At 47.2% G+C, this 18,727-nt stretch overlaps 1 protein-coding gene across 7 annotated transcripts in view; it reads left to right on the top strand.

Moving 5' to 3' along the window:
* The window catches only part of kcnn4 (potassium intermediate/small conductance calcium-activated channel, subfamily N, member 4), a 122,429-nt gene that overhangs the window by 27,515 nt on the left and 76,187 nt on the right, over positions 1-18,727 (top strand). For 6 of the 7 annotated variants that reach the window (XM_060921268.1, XM_060921265.1, XM_060921264.1 and 3 more), the window contains exon 2: positions 3,414-3,509. The exons of the other annotated variant lie outside the window; for it this stretch is intronic. In XM_060921268.1, the coding sequence (XP_060777251.1) occupies positions 3,414-3,509 (96 nt within the window). The remainder of the gene's footprint in view (positions 1-3,413; positions 3,510-18,727) is intronic. 7 annotated transcript variants of the gene reach the window in all.

Below are 18,727 nucleotides of genomic sequence, written 5' to 3'. Positions count from 1 at the left end.
ATCATCAGATTAACGTTTTTAAAACGATTAACATGCACACAGCAACACCAATACACGATTCGCCTGCACACAGCAATGCCAATACACGGATACGCTCTGCTCCGCAGGCATCCTGCGCTCCAAATCACTCCGCCCTGAACAGCGAGTGCCCTCTGGAGGGTGCGCACTCCGGCCCTGCGCAGCTCACAGAGCGCGCGAGTGAAGTGCACGAGCAGTAATTCGGGACTGAGCTGCTGTGTGTGTGCTCTCAGTGCATATCGGGTATGCGCGTCACTTACCACTTGCAAGTGGAAGGATGGAAAGCCTAAAGACAATCATAACTACACAGTGGGCAGTATTTGCATCAGTATTTGCAGTATTTTCATACTTTTATACTCTTTTTAATGAAAGGTGATACAAGGCGGAAGTCCGCGCCGTTTTTCAGCAGTCGCGTCACATGACCAACGCCAGCGAATCAGGAAGGTGGATGTCACAGTGACGTTGTCCAATGACGATGCCAGCTAGAGCTCAGCACAGCGTATCCGCGTATTCTCAATGTTTACACAGCACCGGACCAGACACGATCTGGATTGAATACGTGGATCCTGGCGGATTCCCGTTTCCCGGCGTTTCCAGGCGTTTTAATGTAAACGGACAGTGCATCCGCGAAGAAAACGAGACAGATACGGTCTAATGTAAACTTGGCCTATGTGTCAGCCCTGCAATGACCTGGCGACTTGTCCAGGGTATACCCTACCTCTTGCCCATAGTCAGCTGGGATAGGCTCCAGCTTGCCTGCGACCCTGCACAGGATAAGTGGTTACGGATATTGGATGGATAATTGGAATTAATATGGATTAAAGGTTACATTTCTATAGGTACATTTCTATGCTTTACATACAAAATCATGGGTACACTAGTTAGGTGGTATAAGTCCCTCATCATCCTTTTTATTTGAGTGATACTGATAGGGAACAAGATTATAAAGCTGCATTATCAAAGCACAAATGTAAAACACATGGGCATTAACCAAAAGGAACACGCATGACAGGAAACTTGAAATGAGACAAATTTTACAACTAATGGTGAATTTCGGCTTGTTCTTCTTGTATTATGTTAGCAATGGCTTTTAAGTGTAAATTAGGTCCAGTACCATTAGCAGTGTTTTTAAAGAGTAAATTAAGTCCAATACCATGGGTTTAGCTCATTATAGCAATGTCCAGTGTGTCACCCAGTCATTCAGTTAATGATGATTTTGAACATGGAACCCAGGAAGGTTTTCCAGGAATTTACCTTCCACTGGTCAGCTGTTCTGTGGCTGCTCTAATAGGTGCAAACCAGTTTGAAACTAACAGTCTATCATATAAGTTAATGACAAGCCAGCCCAGGGATGAACATGCAAAGAAGTTGCCAGGGTCATACTATGACAGCATGACAAGAGTAAACATAATTGTCATAAAGTTTGAATAGAAATGTACTGCATAATAAAACCATAATTCAGCAAACCGTAGAAAAGCTGTCTAGAAATAGCCTGCTGTTTATTTCATTAATTGGTTAGCAATTAGTTTATTCTCAATCCAGTTGACTTCAGGCTAAAGTGTACTTGGCTACAGCATTCCTCCTTCTAGGTTTATTACAGATTATTTTCACAATAAAGCAAATACAACAGTTCTTAGTTTTTGAGAATGAATTTTAATGAGTCATTTTAAATGCCATATACAGTACTAAACATAGCCATAGCCTAATGGTTAGAGAAGCAGCTCTGGGAACAAAAGGTCACCAGTTTGAGTCCCTGAACCAGCAGGAATGGCTGAAATGCTGTTGAGCAAGGCACCTGACCCCCAGGCTGCTCTGGGTACATTGTACGTCGCTCTGGATAAGAGCTAAATGTCTGCAATGTAATGTGGAAAAAAAAACACCAGTCATAGTTTATCATAGTTTAACTGTGATGTCTAGCGCTGTCACCTCACAGCAAGAAGGTCCGGGTTCGAGCCCCGTGGCCAGTGAGGGCCTTTCTGTGCGGAGTTTGCATGTTCTCCCCGTGTCTGCGTGGGTTTCCTCCGGGTGCTCCGGTTTCCCCCACAGTCCAAAGACATGCAGGTTAGGTTAACTGGTGACTCTAAATTGACCGTAGGTGTGAATGTGAGTGTGAATGGTTGTCTGTGTCTATGTGTCAGCCCTGTGATGACCTGGCGACTTGTCCAGGGTGTACCCCGCCTTTCGCCCGTAGTCAGCTGGGATAGGCTTCAGCTTGCCTGCGACCCTGTAGAAGGATAAAGCGGCTAGAGATGATGAGATGAGATATATATTTCAAACTTCAAAAGTGGCATGTAAATGTAATAAAGGCACGCACACACTTGTCACTTATCTACGCCGACTCACATAAAAGGTGCATGTGTTGTGGTTGTAATTATTTGTTGACCTGTCCAGCATGCATCTTGGGTCACTGGCTATTGTGCCATACCTGGAAACAGGTGTGGCCATATCCCACATAAGACTAAATGTCCCAGTGTACACACTAGTAGAAAACTAGAACAAAATATGGAAAGTGACAGTGATAGCTGTGGCAAAATGCTGGTATCATGTCAATTTGTGGTAAGGAAATGTGTAATAATCATACACTATACGTTCACCGGCCACTTTAATAGGAATTTATTCTTGATTCTAAGATTCCTGTTCTTGGTTGGCAGGAGTGGAACCCAATGTGGTCTTCTGCTGTTGCATGCTGAGATGCTTTTCTGCTCACCATGGTTGTAAAGAGTTGCTATGAGTTGCTATATCCTTCCTGGCAAAAAAAGTTCGAACCAATCTAACCATTTTCCTCTGACCTCTCTTATCAATAAAGCGTTTCCACCCACAGAATTGTTGCTCATTGGTTTTTTTTTCGCACCATTCTATGTAGAGACTGTTGTATGTGAAAACCCCAGATGATCAGCAGTTTCTAAAATACTCAAACTAGTCCATCTAGCTCAAACCAACACCCATGCCACAGTGAAAATCACACTTTGAAATTACAATTTTTCCCATTCTGATGTTTGAAGTGAACATTAACTGAAGCTCTTGATTTGTACCTGTATGATTTTATGCATTCTGCTGCTGTCAAGGGATTGGCTGATTAGAGAACTGCATAAAATAACAGGTGGATGGGTGTTTCTAATAAAGTGCTGAGAGTATGTCATGGTATGTTAAGCAGGGTACAAATGATGGAAAAAAAAAAGTTAAAATCCAGGTCATCATGCTACCAATTTATTTTTAAATAATTTCCTTCAAGAAGCAAACGTCCTAACAAATAATTTTGATCCATGGACTGCTGAATACTATTTGATGTCTGATTCGAAAAACTGAATTCATAAATAGATAATACCTCAAAAACTCCCATCATGCCTTTGTTCTAAAGATATGTTTCCATCTTCCTCCTCTGTGCTTTTTCTCAGGGCTCCATCTCTGCCCTCTGCATAAACTGCCTCATCAGCTTCTCCACCGGCTGTCTGCTCATCCTTATCATTGCCTTCCATTATAAAGACATCCGGGTGAGTGCTTCCATTTAACCTAAGAGAAATATACAGTATATACATTTACATTTAGCCATACAGTACTCCGTTAAAACGATAGAAGCTTTCATGTGATATGATGTGCCGTAGTACTGTTAGCTTAATGCGCTCCAAACTTGCAAAAGCAGAAGAGAAATTTTGCTGTGAGATTTGAAGGTTTTCATTACCAGTAAGATTTCTATTCATTCAATAATGGTGTGACTAATCAAAAGTGCCTTCATGCCAACATCAAGGTTCATATGAGATATTCTGTTGAAAGAAGAATCTAATTGGGTATTAGCATAAGCAATATTTAAATGGTTGTATATTGCCATTTTATATCTGCTCAGGCATTTTAAGTTTGTTGCTCTGGAATATCAGTGTACATGAATTAAAGCTAGCTCCTGATGTATCACATTGGTGCCTTGATGACTTGACTGTTTTATTTTTGTCAGTGGGGTAATGGTAGCTGGTGTACACAGCAGTTCAGTGGTAAATGATATCATAATATAATACTTCAGACCTCTCACGAAGTCAGTTATTGACTCTCTTCTGCCTGAACCTTGTGAGTCACAGTGATTACTGGGAGAAACCATGAACTTTTTCAGCATTTATTTTTCACATTTGTATTGGCACTAGTGTTTAAATTAGAAACCATGTTGTGAAAGTGTTTAATGTCATTTAAAGGGCCACTACGTATGATTCAGGGGGATCGATGAGCAGAAATGGAATATTCATGTTCATAAGTATGTTTTCATTAGTGTATAATTTCCTGTAAGTACGAATTTAGTGTTGTAGTCAAGACCACGTAAACCAAGACCAAGTCATGACCAAAACCAGAGTGTAATGAGACCAAGACAAGACCAAGACTTTGAGAGGTTGAAACAAAGTCAAGACTAAGACCAAGACCAAGGCAGGGTGAGACAGAGTAAAAACCAGGACTGGAACAGTGGGTGTGAAGGGGGGAGGAGTGACAGCCGTTCACAGTAACAAAAATTTAAAATTTGCAATGAGTCACATTCTTGGTTGCATGTGAAGCAGGAAGTTTTACATCCAATTACAGTAATCAGGGTTCCTTTGCAGTATGGAAAAGTATGAAATTTGATTTTAGTAATTTCCAAGTCTAGATAAGTATGGAAAAAAGAAAATTGAGTATGGGAAAATATTTATGTTTCCAGACTGTTGCCCCTACTTTCTTTTCTAAAATATACCATGAAGCCAAAATGTTCAAATCAGTCTGAGTTTGATGTGGTTGAATTTAAGCGAGGCAAGATGTGACATGTCTAATATGATTTCTGTGGCACCTGTCATCATTGAACTATCTGACGTTAGCATGTTGGGCTCCATTGTACCTTTGCAGAACTAAAAAAAATTGGCTCAAGTGCACACAACACTCCAAATGTAAGAATGGGTAATTGCAAGTTTTCTGAGAGCTGGCAAGTTTTGCTGGTGTTATAGGGTGGCCCAGGCGTGAATGATGGCAAATATCATGTGTGTGTGTGTGTGTGTGTGTGTGTGTGTGTGTGTGTGTGTGTGTGTGTGCAGTGTCTTGCAAAAATATTCATCTCCCTTGGTGTTTGTCCTGTTTTGTCGCATTACAAGCTGGAATTAAAATGGATTTTTGGGGGGTTAGCACCATTTGATTTACACAACATGCCTACCACTTTAAAGGTGCAAATTGTTTTTATATTGTGATGCAAACAATAATTAAGATGAAAAACAGAACTCTAGTGTGCAGAGGTATTTGCCCCCCCCCAAATCAATGCTTTGTCGAGCCACCTTTTGCTGCAATTACAGCTGCAAGTCTCTTGGGGTATGTCTCTATTAGTTTAGCACAGCTAGCCACTGGGATTTTTTTTGCCCATTCCTCAAGGCAAAACTGCTCCAACTCCTTCAAGTTAGATGGGTTGTGTTGGTGAATAGCAATCTTCACGTTATGCCACGGATTCTCAACTGGATTGAGGTCTGGGCTTTGACTAGGCCAATCCAAGACATTTACATGTTTCCCTTTAAACCACTCATAGGGCACGGGTCCACTTCCACAGAGCTGCCATGTTGCACTGCTACCATAGCCCAGAACGGATAAACCTCTAGAGATTGTCCTCCGCATTTAGTGTTTTTACAAGTGTCAGCATGAATCCAAAAGGAATTCATGCAAAAACACATGAGCAAAAACACAGGAACAGAAACACATCAAGGAAGCACTTCAGAAGTGCGAGTATCCCAACTGGGCTTTTGTCAAGACCAGGAAAAGAAACATAATGGACAGGGAAGAAAACAACAACAAACACAAGAACATTGTCACTCCATACATTTCTGGACTATCTGAGAAACTCAGGAGGATTTTCTGAGACATCCTCCTGCATAACATCCCTGGACATTTCAGACCCAGTAACATTTTGAGGCAGAAATTGGTCCACCCTAAGGACAGAATACCCAGACACATAGTACACACAGTTCAGTGCAGTGAGTAATGCACATACCTGTACATGGGGGGAAACGAAACAACCACTTCACAAGCGCATGGCTCAACACAGGAGAGCCAGTTCCTCAGGCCAGGACTCTGCAGTCTGTCTTCATCTCAATAACAAAGGACACTCATTTCAGGACTGCAATGTATGCATTTTAGCCAAAGACCAGTGGTTTGAAAGAGGAGTAAAAGAAGCCATCTTTGTCAACCTGGAACGACCATCACTGAACAGAGGAGGTGGTCTGAGGTGGTGTTTACATTAGACCGTATCAGCAGATCATCAGATTAACGTTTTTAAAACGATTCGCGTGCACACAGCAACGCCAATACACGATTCGCGTGCACACAGCAACGCCAATACACGGATACGCTAATCACATGACTAATTAGACGGCACGTCACATGATCCCAGTGCATATTGGGCATGCGCAAGTCACTCACCACTTGCAAGTGGAAGGATGGCAAGCGAACACCTTCTCCAGCAGATAAACACACCTGGCTGTAATGTTCATGTTCTCACTGAGTTTAAGCGCCTGAAGGAGGTAAATAAGTTGAAATGTGTAAATAAACCTCAGTGCGGCTCAGCGCTTCCTCCTGCGCTCCAAATCACTCCGCCCTGAACAGCGAGTGCCCTCTGGAGGGTGCGCACTCCGGCCCTGTGCAGCTCACAGAGCGCGCGAGTGAAGCACACGAGCAGTGATTCGGGACTGAGCCACTGTGTGTGTGATCCCAACGCCAGCGAATCAGGAAGGTGGATGTCACAGTGACGTTGTCCAATGACGACGTCAGCTAGAGCTCAGCACAGCGTTTCCTCGTTCCTCAATGTTTACACAGCACCGGATCAGATACGAACTGGGTTGAATACGTGGGCCCTGGCGGATTCAAGTTGTTCCGCCTGTGGAGTCGTTTCCCGGCGTTTTAATGTGAATGGACAGTGCATCCGCGACGAAAACGAGACGGATACGGTCTAATGTAAACACCACCTGAGACACCACTTATCAGCCACCTGCAATGCAGTCCTTGGCACACTTCCCAGAAAACTGAATACACATCCACACCAAAACTCAGCTGACTTCAATGACTATGTTTACATGCACATCCAAATCGAGCTGCTGTCGGTAATCGAGCTGAAGGTCCCAGCAGGGTGCCAGAGAAATCCAATCCTACATGCACACAACTGAAATCGGGCTATTGTGTGAGGTGCATTGTGCACCCGAGCCACAGGTGGCGCAACACGCCCCATCGTGTTGGTACACTTCCGGTTGTCGTCATGAAGAAGAGCTATTCAAGAGTGTAAACAAAGTTATCAGTTCCGTGTTCTCCATTGCGCGTTTTTCTCCTGTCCATGAATTTTAATATATTCAACTCCTTAAGCTGAATGAGCATGAATTTGTCTACTCATTGCTCCAGAAGTGCACGTTTCCGCTTGCCTGTAGCAGTGGGGGCGTGGTCAAGCGCCAGTCTGTGACAGGAGGGCGGAGCCAGGGAAGGTGAGTGGCAGAATAACTACACCTGACGGTAATTAACCTGTGTTTGTGTGGCTTCCCAGTAACCGTGCCCTATTTAAGGAGGCAGAGGGAGAGCAGAGGGGACAGCTCATCCCGGGACTAGAACACAACGCGCGCGCGCGTGTGTTTTTCTCTCAAGAATAAAAGTAGGCTGTTAAACTGAAAAGTCTGACAATAAAAAGCCTATTAGTACCAGAAGCTTTGTCCTGCCGTCCTCTGTGCTCCACCCACACTTCAGAGAGCTCTACATTGCCATTTTCTCTTCTCCGTTTGTTCCTCCTGACCTCTTCTGCTGCTCGCTACTACTGTTGTCATGCCGACCGAGGCTGTTGTGTTTCCCGCTTGTGGTCTCGTCACTCGTCACTTCCGGAAGTAGCTCGACAACTAGCTCGATAGGGTATACATGCACAAAGTAGCTCGGCAGAAATCGCATAAACTAGGTCGTGTAGCTCGATTCCGAGAAATCAAGTTCGGTTCAATTTCAGCCGAATTAAGGTGTATACATGGCATTTTGAACTTCGATTTCAGTCGAGCAACGGCAGAAATTCGATTCTCTCTATGTGCATGTAAACGTAGTGACTGACTCACATGATGGCAGAAAGAGCCAACGATCCACAGATCACCCTAATGACCCTCCAGGCTGCTAACACCGTTCACACCTGGCTCCCAGTGACCCTAACACCTACAGGATGACAGAGTGTTTAGCAAAAGAAATTACCTCAGAAGACACCATTAATCGCAGTCCTTTGACTTGAAACCATTTTTGAATTTATTGGAAATGTACAGTATGTATCTGGCACGAAGTCTAAGAATGATGGTAAATCACTTCTGTATTTAAATAAGTGCCTTCTGTAATTAAATAAGAAGGATACATTGGATGATGGCCAATTAGAGGTGATTAGTGTGCTGACTGTTCAACCATGACTGGGTGTCATTCAAGAAAGCCTCTATTATGGGAAAGTGATCTGCGAGTGCTGCCCAGAGATAGAACAAATAAGTACAGCGTTGGTGCTTTATCTGGTATGCCATTAGTTTTTGCAAATGTGAAAAAGCACAGACCACTACAAGACAACCTACTGCTATGCAGAATTTGCATTTATCGTCTTCTCCATAGCTATGAGGAATAGTTCAGTACACCTTTATTTCTATACAAGAGGTCACATTGTAAGAGAAAGAAGTAAAAGAAATTATGATTGTTAAAAATAATCATACAGAGATTCCTAGATACATAATCACATCACTTCTGTTCAAACATGCCAAGACATAAGCTTTTACTTGATGGCATTTACTCTTGATATTTTGCTCCCATGGGACTCGTGTAACATTTGAAGAGAGTCCAAGATTTGATGTGCCCTATAAATTTTTTTCTCTTCTAACTGAATCCTTGTAGATCCTCATATAGTACAGGCAGTGAATTCTGGGTACAGTTGTGGTGTTGGTGCTGAAATACTGCAAGAAGGTACATTTTCATTGAGAAACTGACCTAAGCTCAGAAAACACAGATTTCAGCAATTTTAGTGTGCTTACATATTAAAATAACTGATAAATATGAAGAATAACTCAGTTTTCTCATGTAGGGATAGATATATTGTCTCATAATTGTTGTTCTGAAGGCACGCTTTGCAAAAAAAAAAAAATTCAAATGTATAATGCATATTATCATAATATGACACAGCTCACATCTGTGGTCTGTAAAACTATCTTTAAATTCCCCTAGTGAATCCTTCGAATTGAGAAAAAGCCCTTTTTATGCGTGAAGGAGGAGTCAAGTTCCATGTGATGTGCAAACTTGTGTTCCAGTTTGCACTATGCTATAATTAACTGGTGGGGTGTAATTATCTGAAGATTGTATCGATTGAAAAGTAATTGAAATAAATCAAGTTAGCAATCCTAATTTGGTTATTAGCAATTATTATTATGTCATTTATTATTGAAAAAAAGAAATACAAATGGTATGTAGAAAAAAAAATTAATATTTTTGAAAAACTGTTTTATTGTGACACAAAAAATAATTAAGATGAAAAAACAGAAATCTGGAGTGTGCATAGGTATTAAACCCCCCCCCCCCCCCCCAAGTCAATACTTTGTACAGCCACCTTTTGCTGCAATTACAGCTGCAAGTCTCTTGGGGTATGTCTCTATTAGCTTAGCACATCTAGCCATTCCTCAAGGCAAAACTGCTCCAACTCTCAAGTTAGATGGGTTGCGTTGGTATACAGCAATCTTCAAGTTATGCCACAGATTCTCAATTGGATCAAGGTATGGGCTTTGATTAGAAAATTCCAAAACATTTAAATGTTTCCCTTTAAACCACTCCAGTGTAGCTTTAGCAGTATGTTTAGGGTCATTGTCCTGCTGGAACGTGAACCTTCATCCCAGTCTCAAACCTCTGGCTGACTCAAATAGGTTTTCCTCCAGAATTGCCATGTATTTAGTGCCATCCATCTTTCCTTCAGTCCTGACCAGCTTTCCTGTCCCTGCAGATGAAAAACATCCCCACAGCATGATGCTGCCACCACCATGTTCACTGTAGGAATGGTGTTCTCAGGATGTTGGGTTTGCACCACACATGGCATTTCCCATGATGGCCAAAAAAATCAATTTTAGTATCATCTGACCAGAGAATCTTCTTCCATGTATTTGGGGGGTCTGCCACATGCTGTTGGGCAAACTCCAAATGTGTTTTCTTAAGCAATTACTTTTTTCTGGCCACTCTTCCATAAAGCCCCACTCTGTGGAGTGTATGGCTTAAAGTGGTCCTATGGACAGATACCCCCATCTTCGCTATGGATCTTTGCAACTCCTTCAGTGTTATATTTGGTGTTTTTTTTTTTTTGCATCTCTGATTAATGCCCTCCTTGCCTGGTCTGTGTGTTTTGGTGGGCTGCCTTCTCTTCTCAGGTTTGTAGTGGTGCCATATTCTTTCCATTTTGCAAAAATGTATTTAATGGTGCTCCCTGGGATATTCAAAGTTTGGGATATATTTTTTTATAACCCAATCCTGATCTAAACTTCTTCACAACTTTGTCTCTGACCTGTTTGCAGGCTCCTTGGTTTTCATGTTGCTTGCTTAGTAGTGTTGCAGAGTCAGGGTCCTTCCAGAACAGGTTGATTTATACAGATATAATGTGACAGATAATGTGACTCTTTGATTGTACACAGGTGCATCTTAATCAGCTAATTATGTGACTTATGAAGTGAATTGGTTGGACCAGCTCTTATTTATGGGTTTCATACGAAAGGGGGTAAGTACCTATGCACACTCCAGATTTCTGGTTTTTTTTTTTCCATCTTATTGTTTGTGTCACAATAAAACAACAGTTCTATTTCGTTTCTCTTGACCGCCAGAGGCGGTGCTTTCAGCACATGGATATCCATCACACGAACGTGCAGGTCGAGTAATAGTAACAACAAAGTCACATGTGACCTGGGTGACGTCACCCCGTGACCCCGGCACAAAAGATTGGTGAACCCAGGAAGTGACCTCTTGCATCTTCTCGCGTTTGCAGGTTGCGAGTTGGATTGGAATTTGGACAAAGCGCCGTGTTAGTTTCGTTACCCGTAGGGTTGGGGCTGTGCTTACGCATCCTCCAAGAAACTGCGTTAAGTCCACCAATTCCTTTTCTCTTGTCGTTATATTCGTATTGATTTGTTACTCCGTTAAGCTGAGTGCTCTCGCTCGGTGGAGTTAGCTGATTAGCCCTCCGAGGCGGTGTCCTCGCCGCTGGAGGCCGGCTTGTTTCGTTCAGGTAAGCGGTTTTCATTCATTTAAATTAAAGCGGTGTTTCTCGCCGCTGTTTATCAGTTCTGTGGCGCACGGAGCCTATCCTTGTTAATATTATCGATCGCCTTGTTTTGTGTAGCCTTGCCTCCGGCCTGCTCACGGGCCGGCTGTCTTGTGTGTGTTGTATTCGTATTGTTTGTTACTCCGTTAAGCTGAGTGCTCTTGCTCGGTGGAGTTAGCTGACTAGCCCTCCGAGGCGGTATCCTCGCCGCTGGAGGCCGGCTTGTTTTCGTTCAGGTAAGCGGTTTTCATTCATTTAAATTAAAGCGGTGTTTCTCGCCGCTGTTTATCAGTTCTGTGGCGCACGGCGCCTATCTTTGTTAATATTATCGACCGCCTTGTTTTGTGTAACCTTGCCTCCGGCCTGCTCACGGGCCGGCTGTCTTGTGTGTTTTAGCGGCGTATGATGTCTTCTCACGCTAGTGAGTGACTGTTTAGTTGCGGCTGTCTTTTAAACCCGCGGCAGTAGGCTCGGGGTTCGCGAGGTCCGGGTGCTCCCGCTTAGGCTCTCACACCATTTTTTTTCCCGACCACGGGTGTGTTCGCCCGGTCGTTTTTCGTTGCCGCCTGATTGCTTATTTTGTGTTACTTACTAATTATTGGGGTGTTCTCGCCCTATTTTTTAAGTTCCCTTCTGCCAGCTCGGATGGATCCTCCGTCTGACATCCCCCGGGCCTCGGGGGGACAGGACATGGTGCCGGCTGCAGCAGCAGGGCCCAGCAAGCGCCGTGGGGCTCCCCCACGCGTCTCCACTTCCAAGGCGATAAAGAAGCGCTCGGGCGATTTGGCTCGGAAGGTGGAGGTGATGTCCGCCGAGCTGGAGGAGATGAAGGCCCTGCTGGCGAATCTCCAGCCTCCGCCACAGGGCAGCAGTGTTCCCGCAGCCACCCCATCTGCCTGGCAGCCCGACCGTTCGCCATCACCACCGCTTCTGCCACCGGCCGTCGATGCACGCAGCCTGGATGAGCTGTCGATCCAGGCGTCGGAGAGCTTTGACTGCGGTGGGTCTGACGGTCACGACTCCACCTCTCCGGCTGGCTCCCAGGCCACCAGCCGTGGCAGCGTCGGAAGGCGGACGCTCATCCATCCAGCCAACGCTGAGGGCTGCATTGGCCCGTCTGGGTTTGGACACGCCCCCGGTGGCCCAGCATCAGGCGCTTTTTTCAGAGGCTCCACACAGCCTTCCTCGTTGTCTGTTCCGCCCTCGGCCCCATACATCGAGGAGTTACAGAGGTGTTGGGCGAACCCCAGACGCCTTTCCCACCTCCCTAGTGACTGCAGGGCCCTGGCAGCAATGCAGGACGCCCCCACCTACGGCCTCCAGCAGATGCCCAACATTGAGCCCTCCGTGGCTGCCCTCATCCTTTCGCCCAACGAGGCTCTGCGGCCTGACGCCCGATGCCCCCGCACTCAATGCCATGTGACCGACGACCTCATCGTGCGGGGATACGACACGGCGGCACGAATGGGTCGTATCGACAATTCCATGTCCCACCTGCTGCTGGCCCTCGCCCAGACGCTGGAGGGGACGAGTGCGGCATCACGGGAGCTGTGCGACGCGGCTCTCCAGGCCTTTGCCTACTCGTCGCGGGAACTGGGCCGGCTGATGTCGTATCTCACCCTCGCCCGCCAGCAGATATGGCTGGCGCAGTCCCCTCTGGCCGAGCCCGACCGGCGTGTGCTGTGCTCTCTCCCTGTTGTCCCCGGGGAGCTGTTTGGTGAGGCCGCTCAACAAGCCCTGGACCGGAGTGCCCAGGTCGTCCAGGCGCGACAGCAGTTCGCTGGCCTCCGCCAGGTTGACCACCACGGCAACGCTGCCCAGTCCTTCAGGGGGCCCACACCGACTCCGTCTCGGCCACGCACCCGCCAGGAGACCAGACGGGTTGATGACTTTCGTCGCCCCACCACCTCCTGGACCCGTGGCGCCGCCCCCTACACCCAGTCCGCTCCTTGTCGCCCCCCTGGTGACCGACGGGGGCGGTCTGGGCGGCGCTGACATCAGCGCGCCGGCGATCGGCCGCTTTTCCAGCGAACAGCTCCAACGCTGGAGAGCGTTGACCCCAGACCCCTGGGTGCTGGTGACCCTCACCCAAGGTTACCGCATCCAGTTCTGCCGCCGACCGCCGCATTTTCATGGGGTCAAACACACCACCGTGAGCCATCCGGGGAAGTCCCTCGTCCTCCGGCAGGAAATCGCCACCCTCCTGGAGAAAGGAGCAATCTCTCCCGTCGACAGGCAGAGACAGCAAGGTGGGTTCTACTCCAGGTATTTCTGGTTCCGAAGAAGGACGGCGGTATCCGCCCGATCCTCGACCTGAGGTCCCTCAACTCCCACTTGAAGACCATGAGATTCCGCATGCTGCGTACAGTGGATGTCTTACACCACATCCAGGCGGGCGACTGGTTTGCACCGTCGACCTGAAAGACGCCTACTTCCATGTCCCCATTGCGCTACACCACAGGCAGTTCCTGCGGTTTGCCTTCAAGGGCCAGGCTTTCGAGTTCAATGTTCTGCCCTTTGGGATATCGCTGGCACCCCGTGTGTTCACCAGGTGTGTGGCAGCGGCATTGGCACCACTTCAGGCACGGCGTTTGTGTGTCCTGCCTTACCTGGACGACTGGCTCGTCTGTTCACGGTCAGCAGCTCAGGCCCACACCAACATCGCGACTGTGCTCTCACATGTCGCAGAGCTGGGGCTCAGGGTGAATTACAAGAAGAGCTCGCTGGTGCCCAGCCAGGAGACGATTTTCTTGGGCAGGCACCTGGATTCGAGGTCATTGATGGCAACCCCCTCCCAGACCAGGATCCACAACATCCGCCTGCTGCTTGGCCGCTTCGGACGGGGCAGGTCACTCGCCCTGAAGACCTTTCAGCGCCTGCTGGGCATGCTTACGGCAGCCTCCTCTCTGGTCCCGCTGGGGCTCCTGGACTTGTGTCCGCTTCAGAGGTGGCTCAACGGTCTCCACCTCCACCTGGCGCTACGGGCTGTGTTCCTCGGCCTATAGCACTTCCTCCCAGGCCTGGCCGGCAGACACGTTCTGGTGCGGACGGACAACGCTACGGTAGTGTACTACTACATCAACCACCAGGGAGGCACCAAGTCCCTCCAGTGCTTGGAAGTAGCCGGCCAACTTCTGCGGTGGGCCCATCGACATCTCTTGAGCCTGCGTGCCATGTACCTGCCAGGCACTGCCAACAGGGCAGCAGATCTGCTGTCCCTCCAGGACCCCGATCCCGGGGAATGGAGACTCAACCCAGCAGTGGTTCTCGCCATCTGGGAACGTTTTGGCAGGGTAGAGGTGGACCTCTTTGCCTGCCTGGAGTCAACACACTGCCCTCTGTGGTTCAGCCTCCACAGCCCCAGCTCCCTGGGCCAGGATGCGCTGGCGCATGCTTGGCCGAGGCAACTGCTGTATGCCTTCTCCCCTCTGCCGCTGATTGTGCCAACCCTACACAGGGTTGCGACGGACCACCACGGGCTGCTGCTTGTCGCCCCTCGGTGGCCGGGCCGAGTGTGGTTTCCCAAGTTGTTGCAACTTCTGAACGGCGACCCCTGGTGCCTGCCAGTGAGGACGGACCTGCCATCACAGCTGGGAGGGCAGATCTGGCACCTGGATCCAGCCCGTCTGCAGCTCTGGGTGTGGCCGCTGAAGGGCCGGACCCCCTGCTAGGTCTTTGTGAGCCGGCAGTGGTCAACACCACTGCAAGCTCTCAGGCACCCTCCACCAATGCCCTCTACGCCAACAGATGGAGGCTTTTCTCCAACTGGTGCTTGACTCGGGGGGAGGAGCCTACATGCTGCCCCCTGCCAACCATTCTACTGTTCCTCCAGTCTCTGTTTGATAAGGGTCTTACTCCTTCCACCATCAAGGTCTATGCAGCTGCCATCTCTGCTCAGCATGCCAGAGTTGGGGGAAGGACCATGGGGTCCCACCCCTTGGTGGCACGTTTCTTGAAGGGTGCTCTCCGGTTGAGACCCCCCCGACGGAGCCGGGTACCCACATGGGATCTTCACTTGGTGCTGCAGGCTCTCTGCGACGCACCGTTTGAGCCCCTGCTCATGGCAGACATTTCATGGCTCTCCCTGAAGACTGCTTTTCTTCTGGCCATTACATCGACGAGGCGCGTCGGGGAATTACACGCGCTGTCAGTCAGTGGGGAGTGCCTGCAGTGGCACTCCGGCGACAGTGGGGTCACTCTGTGGCCTAACCCCTCTTTCCTCCCGAAGATCCTCTCTGCCACCTTCGTCAACCAGCCCCTTAGCCTTGCGGCGTTCGAGGCGGGCCATGGTGAGAGGTCGGAACTTTTGTGCCCAGTTCACACCCTCAGGGTGTACGTGTCCCGTACGGAGGGCTTCCGTAGGAGTAACGCCCTGTTTCTGTGCCACACAGGGCCGAGGAGGGGTCTGGCGCTCTCTAAACAGGGGCTATCCAAGTGGATAGTCGAGGCCATATTACATGCCTACAGGCACAGTGGCTCCCCGATTCCTCCGGCTGTCAGGGCGCACTCTGCACGGGGCATGGCGGCCTCATGGGCATCACTGAAGGGCGTACCCCTTTCAGACATATGCAGCGCAGCCTCCTGGGTGTCCAGCTGCACCTTCACCAGGTTTTACCGTCTTAATGTCGTCCCACATAATCCTGTGGCGACGGCCGTCATTCCAGGCCCGTCGCAGCAGCACTGAGTACGGGTAGGCACTCCTCATGACCTGGTTGGTATTAGTCATCCATGTGCTGAAAGCACCGCCTCTGGCGGTCAGGAGAAACGAAATAGAACGAGGGTTATGTATATAACCGCGGTTCTATGAGTTTCGGATGACCGCCAGAGCTTGGCAGTCACTCGGAGTGTACATGAGAAGATTTGCCAAGAGGTCACTTCCTGGGTTCACCGGTCTTTTGTGCCGGGGTCACGGGGTGACATCACCCAGGTCACACGTGACTTTGTTGTTACTATTACTCGACCTGCACGTTCGTGTGATGGATATCCATGTGCTGAAAGCACCGCCTCTGGCGGTCATCCGAAACTCATAGAACCGCGGTTATATACATAACCCTCGGTTTCCCTTTAAATTGGTAGGCATATTGTGTAAATCAAATGGTGCTAACCTTCCAAAAATCCATTTTAATTCCATCTTGTAATGCGACAAAACAGGACAAACACCAAGGGGGATGAATACTTTTGCAAGACACTGTATACCATGAAAAACGATGATGGCCGCTGTATGTCTTGGCAGACAATAGCATAGCACCACCGAAAAGTTAAAATATTAAAATGTTGTGTGCAGTGTATGAAAAAAACAAAAAGCAAAACCCACTAGGCAGAAGAACCGGTTCTCGACCTGCGAGAATCTCTTCTGTGCTGCCAACGCTCAAGACAATGCTGTTCACAAACCTTGGCTCCCAGACTTAAAGCCTTTCTCCATTTGCCCCGATCTTCTGCGACTACTTCCAAGATGTAGACGGGATTTGAAACTCTTTCAAGTTGGGTCTTTGAACCTTAGTAGGGGTCTGCCTTTGCCCCTAGCACCAGTCAACAGCTCGCCATACAAGAGATCTTTGGGTATCCTTCCATCTTCCATATGGTGAACATGTCCTAGCCAATGGAGGCAATGATGTGCAAGGATGGAATGGAGTATCTTGCTCTTTGTTCTCTCCAGGACCTCTTGGTTGGGCATCTTATCCCTCCATGTCACTCCGAGAATTCGCCACAAGCACCGCATGTGGAATGAGTTGAACCTGTTTTCTTGCTCTGCATACATAGGCCAGCTCTCAGATCTGTATAGAAGGATACTGAGAACACACTTTTGTGCTGGTTGAGAGCAGGCGGTTCTCCCAGACTCGTTTTGAGAGGCAGTGTTGTTGAAGTCTTTCCAATGTATTTGGCTATTTCTTGGTCCAGGGACAGGTTATCGGAGATGGTAGAGCCCAGGTAAATAAATTTGCTGACCACATCAAGGATAGTGCTGTCTATGGTGATACTTGGTTCTGCGTTGCATCTTGAGTTCTGCACCAATACTTGGGTCTTCTTCAGACTGATGGTAAGGCCAAATTCTTTGCATGCTTTGGAGAAAAGGTCCACCAGCCTTTGCAAGCCTTCCTCAGATTGTGCTACGAGGGCAGCAGCATCGGCAAACAGAAGCTCTCTGATCAACACTTTTGGTCTTGGCTCTCAACCACGCAATATTGAAAAGGCTGCCATCAGATCTGGTGTGGATGTAGACACCTTCATTGGTCGAGTGGAAAGCATGTTGTAGAAGGAGTGAGAAGACACCAAAGAGGGTTGGTGCAAGAACACAACCTTGCTTTACTCCGCTTTTGATGGGAAAGGGATCCATCATAAAAGATCCTTGCCTTCATGTCATCGTGGAACGACTTGATGATCCTCAGTAGGGTTGGGGGACAGCCAATTCTTTCAAGGAGCACAAATAACCCTTCATGACTTACAATAGACTGGTACCAAAATTCAAAAAAGTGCTTATTTAAGGAGTTAAAGGCATTTTTGAGACAAAGTCGGCAAACAGTCTTATTTTATCAATTTGGGTGTGCCGAATTCAAATCTGCAATATGCCAAGCTCTATCTGACTTCTGTTGACCTCTAGAGGTCATTGAACTTTGGGCCTGTAAACGTCTCAGCTGAACCCAGTTTCTCAGCTTTCTAAGGAATGAAATGTACTAAAATGATTAATGAAGTTAGCAAATGGCCTTGTTTGTTAAATGTTTGGGTGCTGAATTCATTTTTCATTTGTAAAATGACATATGACCTCTGATAACCTCAAGGTCATTAAACTTGGCCTATAGGCCTATGCATTTAACGGCATTTTTAAACTGACTTTACTCCCCCAAAAAGAATATGAACAGACAAAAAACAAATAGAAAGGAACAAATACAACATTAAATGCCAGTCCATGTACATGTGACTTACTTTTCACAATGAGAATGCCTAGGCGATCACCTTACATAACATTGCATTACATTTAGCGGTTATTGTTTATACAAAGCTACTGAAAAAAGGACAGATTCAGCAGCATACAAAATGTGGGGGTATACAGGTTAATCAGGGTTAGTATATATGAGAGTTTTTTTCTTTGTTGTTTGTTTTTTGTAAAGGCTTTACCCCATTTAAAACAAAACAAAAAACAAACAACAAAGAAAAAAACTCTCATATATACTAACCCTGATTAACCTGTGTACCCTGTATGCCCCCACATTTTGTATGCTGCTGAATCTTTCCTTTTTTCAGTAGCTTTGTATAAACAATAACCGCTAAATGTAATGCAATGTTATGTAAGGTGATCGCCTAGGCATTCTCATTGTGAAAAGTAAGTCACATGTACATGGACTGGCATTTAATGTTGTATTTGTTCCTTTCTATTTGTTTTTTGTCTGTTCATATTCTTTTTGGGGGAGTAAAGTCAGTTTAAAAATGCCGTTAAATGCATAGGCCTATAGGCCAAGT

The sequence above is a fragment of the Neoarius graeffei genome, chromosome 5 (genome assembly GCF_027579695.1).
Source record: "Neoarius graeffei isolate fNeoGra1 chromosome 5, fNeoGra1.pri, whole genome shotgun sequence".
NCBI classification, from domain to species: Eukaryota; Metazoa; Chordata; class Actinopteri; order Siluriformes; family Ariidae; genus Neoarius; species Neoarius graeffei.
This window is presented reverse-complemented; position numbering and strand designations above follow the sequence as displayed.